Source organism: Phoenix dactylifera, chromosome 7 (genome assembly GCF_051530095.1).
Source record: "Phoenix dactylifera cultivar Ajwa chromosome 7, Ajwa_hap1_PhDact_Kaust_v1.1, whole genome shotgun sequence".
NCBI lineage: Eukaryota > Viridiplantae > Streptophyta > Magnoliopsida > Arecales > Arecaceae > Phoenix > Phoenix dactylifera.
Window position 1 is genome coordinate 34,407,434 of NC_143196.1, and position 19,572 is coordinate 34,427,005.

The 19,572-nt window shown below is 35.7% G+C and overlaps 1 protein-coding gene across 1 annotated transcript; it reads right to left on the reverse strand.

The window, feature by feature from the left end:
* Nucleotides 1-1,422: 1,422 nt before the first annotated feature.
* Nucleotides 1,423-18,116, reverse strand: LOC103701993 (inorganic pyrophosphatase TTM2-like). The gene is made up of 12 exons (XM_088701874.2): nt 17,844-18,116; nt 12,696-13,057; nt 8,489-8,603; nt 8,141-8,336; nt 7,808-7,921; nt 7,521-7,694; nt 6,515-6,709; nt 5,030-5,152; nt 4,800-4,921; nt 3,230-3,347; nt 2,808-3,059; nt 1,423-2,013 (listed from the first exon to the last, which is right to left on the reverse strand). The coding sequence occupies exons 2-12, from the start codon at nt 13,030-13,032 to the stop codon at nt 1,798-1,800; spliced, it is 1,962 nt and encodes a 653-aa protein (XP_088558000.1). The 5' UTR covers nt 13,033-13,057; nt 17,844-18,116; the 3' UTR covers nt 1,423-1,797.
* Nucleotides 18,117-19,572: the final 1,456 nt, after the last annotated feature.

Genomic DNA, 19,572 nt, shown 5'->3' on the forward strand with positions numbered 1-19,572 from the left:
CGTAACTTCTGCCCAAATCTGCTTGTATGGTTTTGTTTTGAAAGTTTTAATCATATTAACTGATACGCAAGCGGTCAAAAACCAGGTTGATGGTTTAATATTACCGCTAGTGATAAAGAGTAAGTAGGTAACCCTTTGTGCCCTCGTCGCAAGCCCTTACTGCATGATTTATATTTATGTTTCTCTGTTGGTTGATATCATCAGGTCGAGGGCAGGTCAAACAATATCATTGAACTTTATTGAGCCTTTATCTAATTCTACTGCTTTGACAATAGGATAAAGCATTTCGGCAGCCTGTTGATAATTTAGCGCATTATTGTTGTGATCGGATCGATTTCCAAACACAATGTTTTCCAGCCTAGTTTTGGCTTTTGCCAAATGAAAAGAAAGCTCCAAAGTAAATCGAATTACGATGATGCCTCTCCTTGCCCGTCCCCATGAGTTTGGAGGGGCTCCTTTCCTTCCTTTTTAGGCCCGTTTGGTTCACGGAAAAAGAAGGGGGAAAAGTATGATCAATGAGAAAGTAATGAAATGCCGCTTGTTTGGTTGGAGTTTTCAAATGAGAGAGACGGAAAAGTTGTATTCCCATGGAAATATAATTTTCATATTTCATGGAAAAGTCTTTCCCATGAGAAACATGAAAAAGTTACTTTCCCATGAGGCAGGAATCACTCAATTTTTATTTTTTCCCAAAAAAACCCTTCAGCATTAAAGAAGCATTAAAGAGGCATTAAAAATCTAATTTTTCTTAAGGGCATAATAGGAATTATACATAACTTTCCTAAGAAAGTGGATGGCCAACCAAACATAAGCACTTTGAAAATTTATCACTTTTCTATGGTCAACTAAACATGCCCAAAGTACTTTCCTAGGCATCCTCTTCCTAAGACTTTGTTTCCCAGGAATCATATTTCTAGGAGGGAAAATGCTTCCCGCGAACCAAACTAGCCCTTAATATAAAAGTAATGCTGGCTCTAAATGCTCTTTACGTACATATATCCATGAAAATAAACAAATAAATTATCTAATTTATATGACAAGATAAAACAATTTTATTTAACTGCAGAATATTTAATAATTCAATTCTGGCATTTATATTCAATGATTAACTAAATCCCTTTTTTCAAAGTCGGTCATTACGTTTACCCATGCGCAGTCCCTATTATGCAGGACCGGGGACTGGAAAAGTGTTCTCCAAACAAAGCCGCCAGAGTTCCAAAAGTTCAAATTGAGATATTTCCACAGCAATCCTGACCAAAGCCCGTGCTATTTTAGCTGATATGTATAAGTCAATCGTTTATCTGATACAGCTCGTTTACTAACCATACCTTACTATAAAAAAGAGAGAGAGAGAGAGAGAGAGAGAAGAAATTCAGGACTCTTTGACCAAGGAGAACAATAATGTAGAGATGTAGAAGAATATGAGGCATTTAAAGCGGACACTAAAACTATTGATCAGGAGCATGAACCTTGAGAAGAAGAGTTAGAAAAAATAACGGGAACTGGTAGACTTTATCACACCGTTATTTTTGAGTTCGTGAAATTCTCTCTCCAAATATACAAAGTTAACTATGGCCTTCATAAAAAAGACGGTAAGAACCATACAGGGCTGTGCTTGCCCTCCAAAATCTGCGATGTTGACTCTATATAAACCACCATTGGAGGATCACAATGGGGTTTGCCTGACTGCATACCTTCAATCAGATGTCATAATAATCTGCTTACACAGTTCTGCCGATATTAAAAAAAAAAAGGGCTTCTGGTGGGAGAGAAATGGTACTGCAGGCTTCAGTTGACTCATTTCTGACAGAGACTCTTGAACACAAAAATTCCGATGCCACCTATTGCCATCGTAAGGATAAATGGATTCACAATCAAATCCAAATCTGTCACTCTAAATCTGTCAGCAGTTCTTCCTCGATGGGTCAACTTTGCCAAGTGCTCATGAACCAAGTTGGAGAGATTGTCCAACTGATGCATGATTTGACGCTGGCCTCTGGTGATGAGTATGAGCTGCTCGTTATAACAAATATCAAAAATCAGTCTCTCATATTGGTGTTGACAGCGAAAAATATCAGGACCAACCAGACATATGATCCATAAACATTGCAGAAAAAATTAATCAAGGAATACTTAGAAATATTAAGTAATGATGACGCAATAAAATTATCTGTTTGTGTAAAAATATGGGCTCTTTTTTATTTCACTGATGAAGAACTACTGAAAGTTAAATGAGTCTAATATCTTGATATATTGGATACAACAGTACCAAAACATGACCACTTAACATGAGGATAGGAAGAAAAGAATGGGCACAGAAAACAACATGAGCTAAGTAGCTGATGCTCCATTCTGACAGAAGTTGACTGAAACTACATATGCAACACAGGAAGTGGAATTTGACAGGTGCCTTTCAAGATGAAGCAGCTTCCTGGCAACTTTGGGTGCATCAAATTCTTTAATTGTACTAGTCTGGAGGCACATGGGAAAGAAAAAAGTTTTTGTATTGACATAGAATTGGAACTTTTTTTTTTGAAATATTCTAATGAGCCGTTTCTTGTTTCTTTGGCAGCACAAGGATTTCCCAGGAGTTCATATTTAAGATGGCCAGACATTTTACAGAAAAGCAAAAAAGGTAATCTTGAAGAATTCTGTTAATATCCAGTAGAGGACTCAATTGTCATGGTTATGCTACCAAGGATTAATCATATCAGATCACAAGCCACCCTTGTACTTTAGAAGTCCTTATACTCTTATAGAGAAGTAGTTGAAACATGAAGTGATAAGGTGGTCAAATTTTTGCATACCTCTTCCATCAATGGAGAATCTTTACTCAATTGAGAGGATGACGATGAATTGGGTAACAAGGTGCCGTTGCCCAAGCCAGACATGAATAAAGATGTGGGTGCAGAGCCATTACAGGTTTCAGAGAGGTTTTGTTGGCTCATCGAAGGTTTCGGTGCACTGAACTTGGAATTCAATTCTTCGATTCGGGAGGTAAATTCATCCATCCTTTCATTCAGAGTTGAAATCTGTTCCGATAGCTGAGCAATTACACCCTAGAGATAAAATCAGAAAACAAGGCAATGAGCAACGTATAGCATTATCTGGCTGCAGGTTGTGATGAGTGCCATATCAGTCAATATAGCAGCGACAAATCTAGGAAACCATAATTATTAAATTATAATTTAGCATCTCGAAACTCTACATAAACATACAGTCTTCTCACCGGGTTGATTGCAGGTGATTCAAGGGTTCGTCCATCAAATGTTCTGCTGGTGATCGAAAGCCTGGTAAGCTTAGATAGATGTTTGTCCCTCTGGGTTGAATAGGAATGTGATAAACCACTGCGAAGATGCACCACCACCACATTAGAGCAATGATAACAAAAGTGGTGTTTCCTTGAAAAGGAAACAATATTAATTTCCAACTATCAGAGGAACCAGCATGGATATCAGATGCGAACACCAAAGCTAAAGAGAGGAGAAATTAGAGATAAAAGTATTATGTAATTGCTTTTATACAACAGATCTATCATGCAAGCAAAATACTGCAAATGTCATGCATTGAATCAAATATTCACTGAAACCTAGCTGTAACCAGAATATATGTTTGCAATTTAAACTTAAAAAAATAACAGTAGGAGATGCATATGGATGGTAAGGGAAATCCAACAGAGGATGCTATGTCCTTTTCAAGATATGCTGTAACATAGTTGCAGTGATAATGAAAGTGTATCAAAGACTCAACAGTTATGTGACACCAGGATCATGGGGACCTTAACTAAAAGTAAAATAAAGCAGAATATTACTGAGAAAGGTCAATATAATGCAGACGGAAGGCCTAAAGCTTCAAGCTTATTTATATAGGAACAATAATATGTGAAATAAAAAAAAAATGGAACAAGAAAAAGATGAATGATGCGAATGAGGAAATTAGAAGGATGATCGATAAGTGAGTAACAATTTAGTTGTCGCTAATGGACTAGATGGCATGCATAAGCCTAATGGAGTAGATGGCATGCATAAGCCTAAGTGCTGTAAAAAGGATTTTAAGAAAAAATCAACAGACTATTTTGCGATAAATAGATGCTTTATTGCGTAACATTCAGAGGTTTTCTTACCATGATTTGCATGACACTGTAAACATTAAAAAGTAGTGAAGAATACAAGAAAACATATAAAGAACAAAAATCCAAGTAACTGGAATATAATTTTTTTAAATTGCAGGATTCTAAACTGGCCATAGCACTTGTTGTAGGGAAAAAAAGAAAGTACTGGTATTTAAATAAGAGCAAAATTATCACAGTCCACAGATTAAGTGTTTTATCCTTCAAACATCCAAGTTTCTTTTTCAAATCCTCAAATGGTTGCTTCTGTACTTAGGAACATTTTATCCCAAGAACATAGAAACTAAAGGTTGTAGAGTTGTTGGTGGTTGCATCCAATTGAGTAGAATAAATGGATTATATTCATTTCAGATGTCGACACATGTAGCAATCAAATAGTACTCCAGTTACCAAAACAAGAACTGCAAATGTTTTTTTACTTACCCCAATCACACAGGTAAAATATGACAGAAATAGTAATCAGAGTCACAAATTCGTGTGAAGTATAAATACACAGAGTCACGGATAGTGTTGGTTATATCAATTTCCCAACATGGTGCTGGACTTTTAAAGCTACTAATGGTATTCAAGAGAAGAACTACATTAGTCATTTGTCCATGGTTGAATATACTCATATTTCATGTCCAAAAAATTTGCAGACTTAAAAGTAGTAACTGATAAAAAAGGGAACCTCTTCAGATGCTTATTTCTCATGGCAACCCTGTCAGCAGAGGCTCGGGAAAGCGCTTCTTTGGGACTAGAAACCAGATCTTCATCTATGCTAAGCTTGGTCTTCAAATCATCTGGTAATGCCTATATTTCAAATGTACAAGATGTATAAGATAGGCACCAGACACCAGTACAAGACAAAAAGACAACAGGGAAAATTTATCTATTAGATCTGTTTACAGGAATCCATACCATAACTTCATTCACAAGCTTTTCTAATTGAATCTGCCCAATATAGGTACGGGGAATATACGAACCATCCAAGCCCAACTGCTCCGCTACATACTTGACAAGCAGTCGATCTCTTCCTTGCACCTTTATCAAAATTAAAAGAAGCTTAATGTCAACAGAACTTATAAGTTTATTACCAATTAAAAGATTGGAAAGTTTTTTCAACCCAGAACACGCTTTATAGAGGATGACATGAAATCAAATGAAAGAGAAACCACAAAAGAATACGCTGGCTTTCCCTCAAAGAGATGCACCTTGCTATGGCAGATGCATCTAATGATTTAATTGAACAAAACTACACTTATACACTCAAACACGGTCAGATTCAATATAATAATGATGGTGGTATACATGACTGTCAACTCTGTTTTTTCGAAGTTCTCTCTATTGATTGTCAAGTATTTTGTTGCGACAGAGCTAAGAAATCCCAGAAGAAATGCCCAACAAGTCCAATGATGCTTTTCAATTGTTCAAGTCTAAGACAATCGTTAGTCCTTCAGAATATTTATAACAGATTCTCTCAATGACATGCTAATTGATTAAAGGTTCGGGTTTACTGGACAAACTAGTGTTGCATTACCGTACCAAAGTAAAACCATCCTGTACCTTACTCAATCACTCCATTTTCCTGTAGTCAGAGAAAACGAGAATTCAGCAGCCAGAAAGCATTCAAGGCAACAACAGTAACAAAGTGTAATCCCATCAATATTAGCTCAGCTAAGGAGCAAAATTCTACTTAAATGGATCGGTGAAGGTGTGCCCCACACAATCCATAGCTGACCATATTGTGCTGAGTAGGGTATTCTTGATGGTAAGGATGACGATGGTGCTGTTTTCAAGGTCTCAAATGCTTTGGTATATACGAATTTTTTCTTTAAAGCCAGCAAAACAGTAACTCTATTGACCAAATAACAAAACGATCTGCGTCAATTAAAAACACCTCCTGATTGAATCACAGAAATCACAAAACTCCCAAAACTAGAAGACTTGTTTGGTTATTGGTAGAATTCTAGTAATACAGCAATTCTTTCTTACATACTCTCTTCATTATTCTATATCCCACCATACCCTTTCATCACTGAAAAATACTAGTTTCAGTAAAATCACAAATCTGAACTAGTAATTTGGAGTGAAGAAGAGACTCCAGGATTTGTAAAACATCCATCAAATATAAGTACTCCTTTTTAATCCATACACATCACTGAATGAATTTTTCCTGGCAAATTCTCTTAACTTAAAAGATCTCAAACTGCACAATGTTGGGTAATGCTGCAAGCCAAACTAGGATGAATACATAATTTAGCAACATATCTTTTAGTGTCAGCAACAAGAATCATAGCGAAAGTGTTCATATTTACAGCTGAAAAATGAATGAGCATAACTTTCAACTGGTTACTAATAGAATATGAGAAATGCTTTAAGAAAATAAAAAATGAGAAATGATACCTGAATATAATGTCGATTAAGCTGTTCTAACCAATCAGTCTTCACAGTAACCTTATCATCAGAAAATACATGGCTGCTTCTTTTCAGAATAGCTGCAATGCTGTATCCCAAGGCCATCAACCCACCAAGAAGGCGCACACTAACTTCAAAAGTAATCCTAGGTGATATGATGAAGGGATTATCTGTTACCCATTCCTGAAAACCCACAAGTATTTGTTACCCAAGTTTTGCTGCCTGTTGAAGTCTCACTTGCAAATGGCACAGTTAAACACTAATCATCAAGCAATCATCTAAAATGCCCACAGAATAATCACATATGATCTTATTTCTACTTTAAGATGAAGAGCATCATTAAATGGATAACTGCCCCTACAGTAACAACTTATGCAAAACAAAAAAAGAGGATCGTTGAGGCCAAGGATTAAAGGTATATAGCACATCCAACCCTCTAGGAGTTCAGCAATCGAGAAATATGTGGGTCAATGCAAGCATGCACGCAAGCAGTCCAAAACAAAAGTACACATCCTATCTAGTAATGGCAGAATGCATGTGCGATATTCTTCAAAAAAAAGGTCCAAGGTTGAATTTATTATCGAGCATCTTTTGAGATTAAGAATTTAAAAATATTTAAGATAGATTGCTAATTGCACAGCATGCACATTCACATGATGCTCCGCTTTAGCATACAAGTTAGTTACTCCTAATTAATAGGTTAACTGATTCTGTTTTGTATAATTTTAAAGTACTAATTAAAAAAAATCTCAGAAGAATATCATAGCTCCTAAAAAAAAAGAAAAAGAATTTTTAGGAAGGAAAGATGGACATTATGGACTATGTGCTCATCAAAGTAATGTGAACTATAACCATCTAGCCTTTGTCCAAGCTATTTAGGCAAAAAGTACGCTACAGTTAGATGAGGCATTGGGCCTACATGTAAATGCTCTACTTAGGTATAAATTCGGGAAAGAAAAAAATACAGAATAAGATAATCAAGCAAAGAACAAACCTCAAACATAAGATTATATTTCCCATCCCTGTTTCGCATTCTTAGATAAGATTGGCAAACTTCTGGATCTTCACCTGGTGGCAGTAAGTATATATCATAAGTCTCCTCCATACTTTCTTTGTGTTCTTTGGAAATAACAGCCTTGATTTGATCCACTGATAATATCCTTAATGACTACAATAATAGAAAGCACTTAGTGCTAGCAGCAACAAGAATAGACACACCAGTAAAAGGTACACTGTTGATACCTCAAACTTCAAAAAAAAAAAAAAGGATAGGGCATTAACCTTTAGAATATAAGTTGGATTCTGGAAGCCTGTGAATGGATTAAACTTGTTGATGATTTTTATATGTGCAGTTTGAAGATCTGGTTCAATAAAGGCCTTGTACATTGGATACACCTGCATAAAGTTATCCACTTGAGATACTAGAAAGAGATAAATTGTTCATTTTACAAATAACTGATAACTGGTTCAACAAGTAAAAAAAATCCTGCAATTAGATTAGGAAAAAGAATAAATTATGTGACAAAGTCAAATTTATTTTTATGTCGCCACAAATTCTCTCCTTTAGGTTATACAGGAAAAAGAAATAAGATACATTAAAAAAAGTTAAATAACCGTTTCAGAGATTTGTTGAATAATTTCTTCAGGTTCTTGGCCAGCACGTTGGATGTCTCTTAAAACCCTTTTCACAAGGTCAACATGGACACCGCCTGTCACAGAAACTCGCACATCTAGCAGAGGCCGCAACCTTTCACTTAAAGCATAGGTTCCTTCAATAATTACAATTTGAGAGCTAGGAACATCTACTGTCCTGTTAGCATTAGAGGCAAAAAGCAAAATTAAGGCTGGCCTGAGAAGCTGTGGCTCAGATATCAAATACATCAAGAATCAACAGATATAAGCTAACAGTCTCAAAGCATAGAGAAACATTCTGCTGTCTGATTAAGCAAAGAGGTATGTCACCTATATCCTGTGCGGCAGCTCAACTTGAAATCATATACTGGGACCTGAACAGACTTTCCTTCTTTCAGACCATGAATGTTTTCCAGCAAAGTCTCATAATCTGTTAGGCGAGGGTCTGTACCAATTTTGCAAAATGTTAGTTATCTGTCATGAGTTACATTCTTATGCGCCAATTTGTACCAATGGGTAACTGACAAATTTTGCTGGTATAACATCAAAAGCCAGATGCATATTGTGAGTTTCAGTGTTTATTGATTGAACTATGATTTCATCTCTCAGCAAAATCAAGTTTGTGATCGGTAAGTAACCCAAAAAATTGAAACATAGTAATGCTCTCTAAAATAAAGCAATAATAAATGAAAGAAAGAAGTACAAATACTATCTAAGCTAATCATTGCATGGAATTTAATTATAGCTTCTAGCCATCAACATACACAACTATAAGAGAATATCATAATGAATTTATGATCATGTGAATAGTTTATCCATCCATCTTTTACAAGTAATGTGCATGATTTGATATGAAGATCAAAAGAAAAATTGATCTTCACACACAAAAAACGAGGCACATTCCAAATATTATCTAAACTAAAAAAGGCCATTACTCGGTGATGGTCCCGGCAATCTAAGGTCCTGGGAGGAGAAGATTGGGGATAGACCTAACCTTTAGCATTTTTTTTGCACAAAGTGGCCGCCTAGGACTTGAACCTGTACCACTGCGCTTATCAACCCAAGCCTTTACCATTGTGCCAAGCAGGGTTTGCTAAGCCATGCCGAACCAATGAGTTTGGAGTGTAGCGAACCAAATCGGTCAACTGCCAGCATAGGTATAAAGCACCCTCACCTACTAGCCCATGCGTGCGATTCACGACCCTCGCCTCCTCCATGCTCGCAACCCTCAATTGCTCGCCCTTTCCCTGCCGGCATCAAAGATACGCATCCCCCCTTCTCTCTCTGGGTAGGGCTAGGGTTTCAAGCCCTCTCTCCCTTAGCCTCTCTCTTTCTCACCCTTTCTCTCTTTTCCTTCCTCCCCTCCTTTCTCCTCTCTCTCCCTTCCTCTCTGACTCTCTCTCTCTTTCCCCCCCCTCTCCTTCTCCTTCTCTCCATCCCTCTCCAACTCTCCCTATGTTCGTATTCCCTGGAACTGCACGGTATAGGTTGAATCGGTCCCTAACTGGTACCCTCTCTAGTATCGGTTCAGCGAACCTTGGCACCAAGCAATAGCCCCTCCACATACTATCTAAACTCTCTTAATCAATTCAAATCTAGGAAGGTGCAATGTATCTCACATACAAATGAGGGGCCAATAATATTGCATGAATTAGAGTGATGACATGTTTATAAAACCTGCTGGATACAGCAAGTGATCAGTTGCAAGCTCTGAAACCATCTAGGTGCATATCCCATCTTGTCAAGTAATGAGAATTCTCATATATGCAATGGAGATCTATAAATCAACATTTGTATTTTTGTCATCAGAGACAAATAAGAGTATGGTTGAAGAACAATGAACACAAGATGTTAAGTAGAGAAAAGGTTATGATATTACTTGTAGAAATAGTAATATTCAAAATACATTCAGGAATCAGTTTTCTAATTAGAAGCCCCAATGCAGCAACTGCTACTTCAATTTGTCAGGTTTCCTAAATTTATCCCAAAAAACTTGTATATGCCCATTAACAATCGGCTCTCTCTACCTGAGTTCCAATCACTCCAGCTCCAAAAATTGATCATGATATATTGATATGTCTTGTTCACGCATATCATTGTTGGATAATGGAATCCATCTGAACTCAACAGTGAGATATCAAACAATACAATAAAGAAGTTTTTAGATGCCTATTTTTTCCCCTTCTCCAAATAAGTCTTACATGCACTAGGATCTATTGTCGCTGAGAGAACTGGGATTAAACAGACAGCTGGCTGACTCTAACATCCTGCAAACTGCAATGCGATCATTATAAGTCGACACCATAGAAAATTGAAGATTTAGTATTTCTGACAAAGATTTGACCTAAGTTTTTCGAAATAGAAAAAAATATACTACCAAAATTCACCCTCACATATGATTTTAAGACCACTTCTTTTTTAACCAATTGATAGACTCAAAACGCCAGTCCACCATTATAATGTTAGGTACCTTTGAAGATTTGACCTGCAAGTCTCCTCCTGGGTTAAAGATAAATTCTGTCAAGATTTTGGCTTCATAGATTTCAATAACCCCTTTGCTTGTCTTGCTGCACTCTTCATGAGCAAGTAAAGTTGCCTATAGGAACAGCTAATTAGTTGTTGATCTCTTATAGTCTTAACCAAATCTACATCATGAAGCCAATATTTCTCTTACAACAGCATCTGGAACTTGCTTGTCATCTCAGCATGAGAATGAAACTCTATGTACTTGTAAGTCTGAAATGCTGAAGACCTTAAAAATGTTTGAATCCAATTGAAGCTTGATCACAATACACTGCTCAATCTTTGACCCTATGAAGGATCAACCTTCTCACAAAGCATGCCATGCTCTTGAAATATTGAATTCATATTCAACATCGAGTCCATAATTTATGCACATGGGCAAGTTTGCTCTTTTACAATCTTCAGCAGAAAATATCCTTAAATAATATTGATTCCTGCATCACGGACCAGCTGTAAATCTTAGCACCAGCCATTGGTAAATTTGGTACCGGCCTTGTTCCTTGAAAAGTAAATCACTAAATCTCATTCTGCTTCTGTTCCCTTGTAGCACAGTACTTTGAAAATGTTACATGCCGAAAATTGGTAGTTCGACACTCCCTCTTTGTTGCTTCTGCCGGAATCGTTCTTCATTGCAAATTCTAAGCTCCAAAGAGTAATATATCGCTGGTGGAGAAAATTGTATCCTCTTTGACAACGCTCCCCCTCAGTCCATTTTGAGTTAAACTAAGCCAGTAACATAGCACTTTGGTAAGGGGTTTAAATAGCTGATTGCCTCCATGGAACCATCATACTAAACAAAAGCTTAAACATGACAAGAGGCATCACATAGACAGGAAATACATCATGCTGCGACCTTTCTTTCACACTTTCCCCTCAGGAATTACAACATGCTGCGACCACATTCTTTCTTTCACACTTCCCCCCTCTTTCTCTTCATTTTTCAGATGCTTAAAGCTATATTTGGCATACATGTCATCTTTAAATGGTCATGAAAATCTATTTTGGATGAACTCAAGTGTATATATTATTTGGTTAATTTCATAACAGCCATTCAGATATCTAAATGTCCTTAAGAATCATGCTACTGCTAGTGGTATCTTATAAATGTCAACTTTGTAGCAAACCAAGGGTCCTATGATTGGATTCTCTCCTTTAAGTTATGCATTATCTGGTGCAAATTCCTCCTGCTGTTTGAAGTTGGTTTTATCAAGAATTAGGCTTCTAATAACTAGAACTGATCCATATGTAAAACTAAAAACATTTTCAGAAAAGTAATTTCTAAAAAAAAAACTGATACATAGCCTCAAGATCCTTGTAGTTTCGTTGAATTCGATGTTAATATGCATGTAAGGATATTACAAGCCTTTGTTGTCAAAATATGCACTGTGCAGAAACATGTGGACATTTGTATAAATGGAATGTGAAAAAAAAGCAGGCCAAGATAATTGCCTGCACACTTCTCTTATAAGAAATCAATTCTGAGAAAAGAGTTACATTGTTAATACATATTAAAATCAGTAAGACAAAAACTTTATTCTTCTGCATAAAAGCCAAATCCAAAGAAACAAACATGGACATGGAGTACATATTGAAACCTACCGAACGAGAAGTCAATGTCAATAGCCTCTAACATATCATGTATAAGATGCAACATTATTGCCAAAGGAAAGATAATGAAAAGCGTATCCTCGGATACAGTATGCAACAAAAAGATCTTTAAACTTCTTGCTTGACAAATAACTACAAGTAATTCTCAGTTTATATAAAAGTAAAGCATCAACTTTTCTCTTCTTAATCCAGCTTACATTCAAAGCAATCTAGCAACAAGAAAATCTAGTCTGCAACAAAACTAAATAACAAGGCATTATTGGGGTAATACTAAAGGGCACTAAGGAACTGCTTCATTCTTTATGTCAAGAAAAGAAATATCATAACATTATTTTTTAAGAAAATGCAACAAAAAATACAAAATGGTTTAGATAAATAATTTAATTTCTTGGAGAATAGAAGTTACCATCAAAATTGCCATCAATAATGCGACTTGAGTCGTTATAATTGTCCATTGATAAAAGTGCAATGCTTGGCATGAAATTGAGCACCTTCTCAGTAAATACGGTCTTCCCAGCCCCAGAGGGGCCAGCAACACCAACCAAAATAATTCCGTCATTTTTTTGGGCCAGCAATTGGCAAGCACGAATTACTACAAAGAAACCTTTTTCAAAAGATAATGAATCTTGAATTGGAACAATTTCATAACGATCACAATCCTTCCGCTTTACCAATTGCACCTGATCTCTCAAAAGACCTGGCTTTATGCGAGGTGATTCGGCAATGGAACTATCTTGAGCCATTAAAAAGAAGAAAACCGTGCTCCTCCTGTGGGGAACAAATCCAAGAACAATCATATGCAGATGATCAACGGCCAAAGCACACAATAATCAATTCATACAAGAATGTAATGCAAAGAAAACAAAGCTAAAATTATAACACTATATAGATAAGAAATATGGAAAAAAAAGTAGTGTATCGACATATTTTAATACTAAGGTGATTCTAGTTCTTCTAGGTGACTCCAAGGATACCTCAAATAGTATGCTTTTACATACGACCAGGGTTTTATTTCTTTAATGGATGGAACTAAAAACAGTATTTGTTGTAACAATCACCCTAGAGAGTAGATAAATGTTATGTTAGAGAGCATCGAACAAAACTTAAATCACCACGAAGTTTCCAACTGACCCAATCGGGGAGAGGGTTTTATTTTATTGATTGCTTTTCAAGATGAAAAAATTGGTGAAAGTAGGGTTTAGATCCTCTCTTTTTTTTATTGATCATTCATAAACAGAGATATATAGTCTCTATTGATCATTCTTGAATTTACTCCACATCAGATTAAAGATGTCATTGTTCCTCATGAACGAATTTCACCAAATAAGAGTGTGGCTAGAAAGCTTAAGGCGGGCAAAACTACCTTATGGATACTAGATTATCCATAGATAGTAAAATAGATCTCTAAGAAGTCTAGCTAATTATCCAACCTCTTGATTCGAGATTCAACTTTGAAAAGGTTAGAGAGGATGATTCTAAGTGCCCGTACGTTGCTCATCCTTCTTATTGAATGGTAGATCTTCGTCTCCAAACATAGGAGACAACTTCGCAACAAGAATTGTCGGTGCTTGCGCTAGCATCGCCAATCAAAACACAATCTCGATGAGTTCAGCAATCTTTTCTTTTAATTATGTGAGACATCCCTTCATCTCATCATCCATCAAAATAGAACTAGCAATCATACTTGCCTTTGTCCTTTGTTCTACTTCAAGCACTAATAGACCTTCTCTCATCTGCTTATATTGCTCGTGTGTCTAAACCATACACCAATGTCCTCACAGATGTAGAAGACCGAAGCTCTAATATCAACTTGATCCGATCGAGAAGGAAGAATTTTCTCATCCCATTCAACTTGAATCTCTCAAAAACATTTAGAAAAAGATAAAAAATTGATGAAAAAAGTTTAGATCTCCTTTTCTTTCATCGATCATTCATAAAATGAGATACATAGCCTCTACTTATAATAGTGAGGTCTGTCGATTCTCCTTCTACGACTAGCTTTCTAGAAATAGAAAATAAAAAAACTAAATTCTATAGGAGGTAGATTCCGACTCCTGCATTAACTTTGCTTTCTGTCACTCCGTCTAATTCTTTCTGAATTGAGAAATATGCCTGATTAAAGTTATTCTCGAAAAAAAAAATCAATTTAACCAGTCACATTCAGGATCTAAAAAATGAAATTTGGACCTAATCACTAGCTTTGTGGCCCCTCTTAATAGCAAAAGTGGTCCACATTGAGTCTGGTGATCCTCCTGGATCACCAAAATTATTTTCTACCTCTCATCAATTTGAGACAGTCAGATTGGTAGCAACCAGCTTTTATTCCTAGGCTCAAGTCTTTGATCAATGCTTTCCTTGATCCAATAGCACATGATAGGTCTAGATCAAATATAAAATAATGTAAAATAGAGATCCTATATCAGATTACAAATCATGAGTTCAGACAGGAGCACTTGCACGCATGATGTGTCAGATGAACATGTGTCAGGCTCAAAAGAAGGAACAGAAAGAAGAAAAAAAATTGATGGCAGAATAATAAGAACTAAATACTGATAAAGTTATACAAAAGTAGTGAAGGGAAGTAAAGGGCTTGCTTCTCAAGATACATTAATATGTGAAACGTGTTAAGCCTTTTTCTAAGGCTTTCCAAGCTCTTGAGCAACATTCAAGGGCCTTTAAGCAATTATATCCAATTATCATAAACCAGGGTGTAGTTTCCATGATGACAAACATTCGAGAAACAATAAAAATTGGGAAATAGGAAACAGGATATGTTATAAATTATTGTCAAAAAATTACAGATATAAATGAATAGTTACAAATAAATGATAGATAAACCCAAAAAGTTTTGTTTGCAAACAAGTAACTTATTGGAATAAGGACTCTCTCCTCTTCCCCTGCCCCCACTTTTAATGTTTCCCTCCAAATCCGTCTCACTCTCCCCCTTCTCTCTCTACAAGCCAATCCCATCTGTTTAAAATTATTTCCTTATCTTCTTATCTAACTTGATTTAGTTAAATTAAATAGAATTCTGATTTGGTTTGAAATCTCTTTCCTTGCCTTCCCAATCTCTAAGTTGATTCTAATTAAAAGAAATTTAATATGGGGAAGTCCATGATCTTAAGGAGTCCAACCAAATAGTTGAATGTAGCCCAAAATCGTGAATGAAATCTGAGATCGTATGAGATACAACATATTAGTTTCCTTGAGAAATGAGAATGCAGATTTTACATTTTTTGAATCATGTTTTGAATTAATTTCTCAATTCAGTCTCTCAGAAAATCTCTGTTGGAGTGGGAAATGCATTTCTGGTGCCTATAGACAAGGGTCCTAATATTAGATGATACAACATGGTTAGTTTGTGTCTCTATTTATTAGAAATAAGAATAGTGAAAAAAAAAAGTTATAATGAGAAGAAAGAAAGAGTAAAGAAATAATAAAGAAGTGATGAAGGTGAGAAGAAGAGATGTTGACTTGGACAATCTCAAGCTCGGGATAGAGTTGATAAGATTTAAATGAGAATCAGCATCAATGGGTATCATATCGATAATTTATATGTTATTAGATATTTATATTCCACATTAAATATTTTACAGTTTTGATTCAGATGTTTTTCACATCATAGTCTGATCAAATACGGAAATACCTAAGGAATTTATAGATGTTTATTATACAACGTTCATGTGCTCTTAGAATTATGGTTCGTTGTGTGTCTTGAGAATTCTATGATCTTGTGCATTGTTGCACAGGGGCTGCTCGATGCAACTGCACATGCTTGGTAGAACTAATCATTCCTACAGTTAAGAAGATTAAAAGTAGACACCGAAAGTCACAAATTGCCCTTCTTTTCTAGATACAAAGAAAGTATAAATACAGGCTTCATATTCACTATATAAGCTTCTCTTCTCATTCACACATTTCTCGGACCCTAAGGAATCTCTAGGCATTTGCTCCTCGTATAGTTCTCCCCGTTCTGACCTCAATACAGTTGCTGGGCAACAAGCATGGTCAATGCAATACAACCTCTGGATCACCTCACCTCAAGAACAAATGTTCCAAATTAGCAAATAAAAGGAAATACAAAGAGGGGGGAGAGGAGGAGGAGGAGGAGGCTTGTTGGACATATATTTAGAAAGAGGCAGAAAAGATTAAGACAAAGGATGCAAATCATGGGGCAGAATCTCAAATAGAAGGTAAGGGCTCTAAAAGGAAAGGTCGTACCAATGTTTGCACTTTGTAGATATTTTTTTGTCATTCCTCCAGATTAAGAGGTTCTCTATTTGTCTCCTAAGTTTGATAACTGAATCACCGGCACTGTTTTTTCCTGGATTTACATATATTTGAAAAAATACTGCTGCATTGGCTTAGTTTCTCTTATGAACCCATAACAAATTGCCTTTCATGTTTTCATAACTTAATATTTTAATTGATTTCTACTGCCACCTATAAAAACCAAACAACGAACAACACCTGTTGAAGAAATAGAGATATAACTCCAATGCTCAGGGTGCATCTAGACTACCCAAATGCATATTGACACACTCTCCAGCCCAGCCGCCTCTATAGCCACCCAAGCCATGATATGTCTATATATGTCTACACGCACAGACTTAATCTTTTTAGTAAGTATATGCCTATCTAGATTCTATTCCCCTTAAGAAAATTCAACAGCAAAAAAGTTCTGACAATTCCCATCCAAGAAGTTTTTCTCCTTGTGTCGAATCAGTTACAATCATCACACATCCAAATGGTTCATATAAGAAAATAGGTTTGACTGGGGAAAAAAAGGATCCCAGACATGTTATTTGGTTAACAGATGAAAGCCATATGTCAAGTACTTCTTCCATAGTTCCACAACAACTAGTTGTCTGTTGCATGTGATCTGATCATAGCCATCTTTTAAATTCCCCATCCTCTTTGGTGCCTAAGGATACGCATGAACAAATTATGATGGCAAGACATTAAAACTAACAACAGATATTTTGTAGTTTTACATTATCACAGACACCCATTCGATGCTTTTTCATCTTTGATCAGGTCGCTGCAATAGTTGCTCCAAATTCTGGTCAAGTCGAGCACAAGCCCTTAAACTAGCCTGACTCAAATTTAGCCTTTTTACTCGAAAAATATACTCATATAACATCTCCAGACACTAAAACTCTCATTCCAGAGCACCATAACTCAATTCTACAATCCATCAACACCATGTTTCACATTATTAAAAAAAAAAAAAAATCCTTCTAGATTGTCCAAAATTTTAAAAAAACAAGGGAAAAAAAACTAACAAATTTTCGTATGCACTCGTCCTCGTCTCTTATTGCATAGCCATTGTTCGTTTTAAATTCCGTCCTCTCCTCCTTTCTTTGATGAGTAAAAAACCGAAAATCTTGTCAAGATTAACCAAAATCTATCCAAAAACATTCAGAAATTCCATATTGCACTCAAATTTCAACGAGTAAAAGGTGCACAAGGAAAGAAGCATTATTGATCTCGTCATCGTATTACTGAAAATTTGATTCCCATGCATTAATCTCTTCGAGATTGGTCCGCTTACCTTCCGCAAGAAGCGACTCGGAGTCGGGAGGGAAGAAGACGAGGGAGGCGCGGAGGCCGGAGACGGGCGGAGAACGTCGGCGGCGGCGGCGGCGGTGACCGAGGCCGGGAGATCGCGGAGGCGCGCGCGGTGAGAGGCAGTGGATGCGAGGGCTTTTTAATATCCGGAGCGAGAGAAGGAGGGAGGAGAGGAGAGGTGGGGGGCCACCAAACGGAAGAAGCCCCGGTGAGAGAGAAGAAAGGGAGAGATCTACGTGAGGGTTCCTAGTCCTCCAATTTTCTTCAGCTTTGGTTTTGTTATTCTGATTTATGTCAGACGTTTATCTGTGATCCGACGGCTATTATTGGAGGTATATGTACCTCCGTCTGTAGGGCTTCTGCGGGAAAACTGAAAAAATTAGAATATAAGCATTGGTTCGGACATGTCAGATCCTGACGATTCGGAAAAATTGTTTATCTGAAAAATAATTATAAAAAAATATTATATTTGGTTAGTAAAAAATTTCAAAAAATAGGATTATAAAAAAATTACTGTATTTGATTGGGGGTAAGATAATTTTATATAAAAATAGTAATAAATTTCCAACAATAATTTAGATAATGACAATTTTTTTAATCCATTTGTTGTGCCACTTACATAAATATTATTGGCTATTTAAAATATTAAAATATATTTACATAAGTTAAGAAATATTTTTAAATTAATTATACATATATTAGAAAATATATTTCTTATTATAGATAAATTTAGTATGTTTTGGTATATAAATAAGTATATTAATTATTAATCAATCTAATGTTAGATTTATTGATAATTAATAAATATATTAATATATTAAATATATTTTTGATGAATATATTTATAATATGTCAATATAATATTAATATAATATAATTAATATTAATTATATTCATATAATTGATATAATATAAATATAATATCGGTGAGAGTGTTTTCCTAAAAAATGATATTTTTATATTACTGCAACTCAATAATCCAGCATGAAAAAACTAATACCATCCTCTAGATGGTATTTATTTTATCTTCTCTTTATGGAACCTACCATTTATTTTGCCATCTCTCTCCTCCATATTTCGTATCAAACACAGTAATTTAACATGTAATTTAATGCTAAATTATTCCCAACCAAATGAGCCTAAAGGTTTATTTTTCATATGATTATACTATCTCGATCCGAAAATTTTATAGGATTATCGGTCCAATTTTGCAGAAAAAATCTAAACAAACCCTAAAACCTTTTTTTTTTTTCCTGACAATCTACTTTGTGTTTACATCTGCAAACATCATATTATTCTTTGTAATGTGTTTAACTTTGTTGCATAATAAGTCCATATCTTCTCAATTCAGAAAAAAAGTCCGTATCTTCAAATAAATGCACGTATCCATAGGTTATAAAATGCAGATTTATTACTATTTATTGGAAAATCCCCTGCCTTCCAAAAAATGCACGTGATTTGCGCCGGCTTATTTCAAGCGCATGCACGAGCCAGTTATTCCTGAATTAGAATAGATTGTAACGCTCCAAAAAGTCCAAAATGGGGGATTTTAGGAAAAAGAAACAAGAAAAGATTTCCCTTCCAAATATTCCAACATCCAAAATTTGTTTAATTGTAGTAGTTTGTAAATATTTCTCTTGTTCTTGAACGAATCCTATTGATCACATTTATCAATTTTTTGTATAGTTTACTTTCACAATATTTATTTACTC

What these genes read in the sequence shown, in the direction of transcription:
- LOC103701993 (XM_088701874.2), bottom strand. Translation starts at nt 13,032, where the DNA reads ATGGCTCAAGATAGTTCCATTGCCGAATCACCTCGCATAAAGCCAGGT. An exon ending in ATCCAACTTATATTCTAAAG is followed by an intron (nt 7,695 to 7,807) that starts GTTAATGCCCTA and finishes CTATTATTGTAG; the next exon opens with TCATTAAGGATATTATCAGT. An exon ending in ATTCTCCATTGATGGAAGAG is followed by an intron (nt 2,014 to 2,807) that starts GTATGCAAAAAT and finishes TATAACGAGCAG; the next exon opens with CTCATACTCATCACCAGAGG.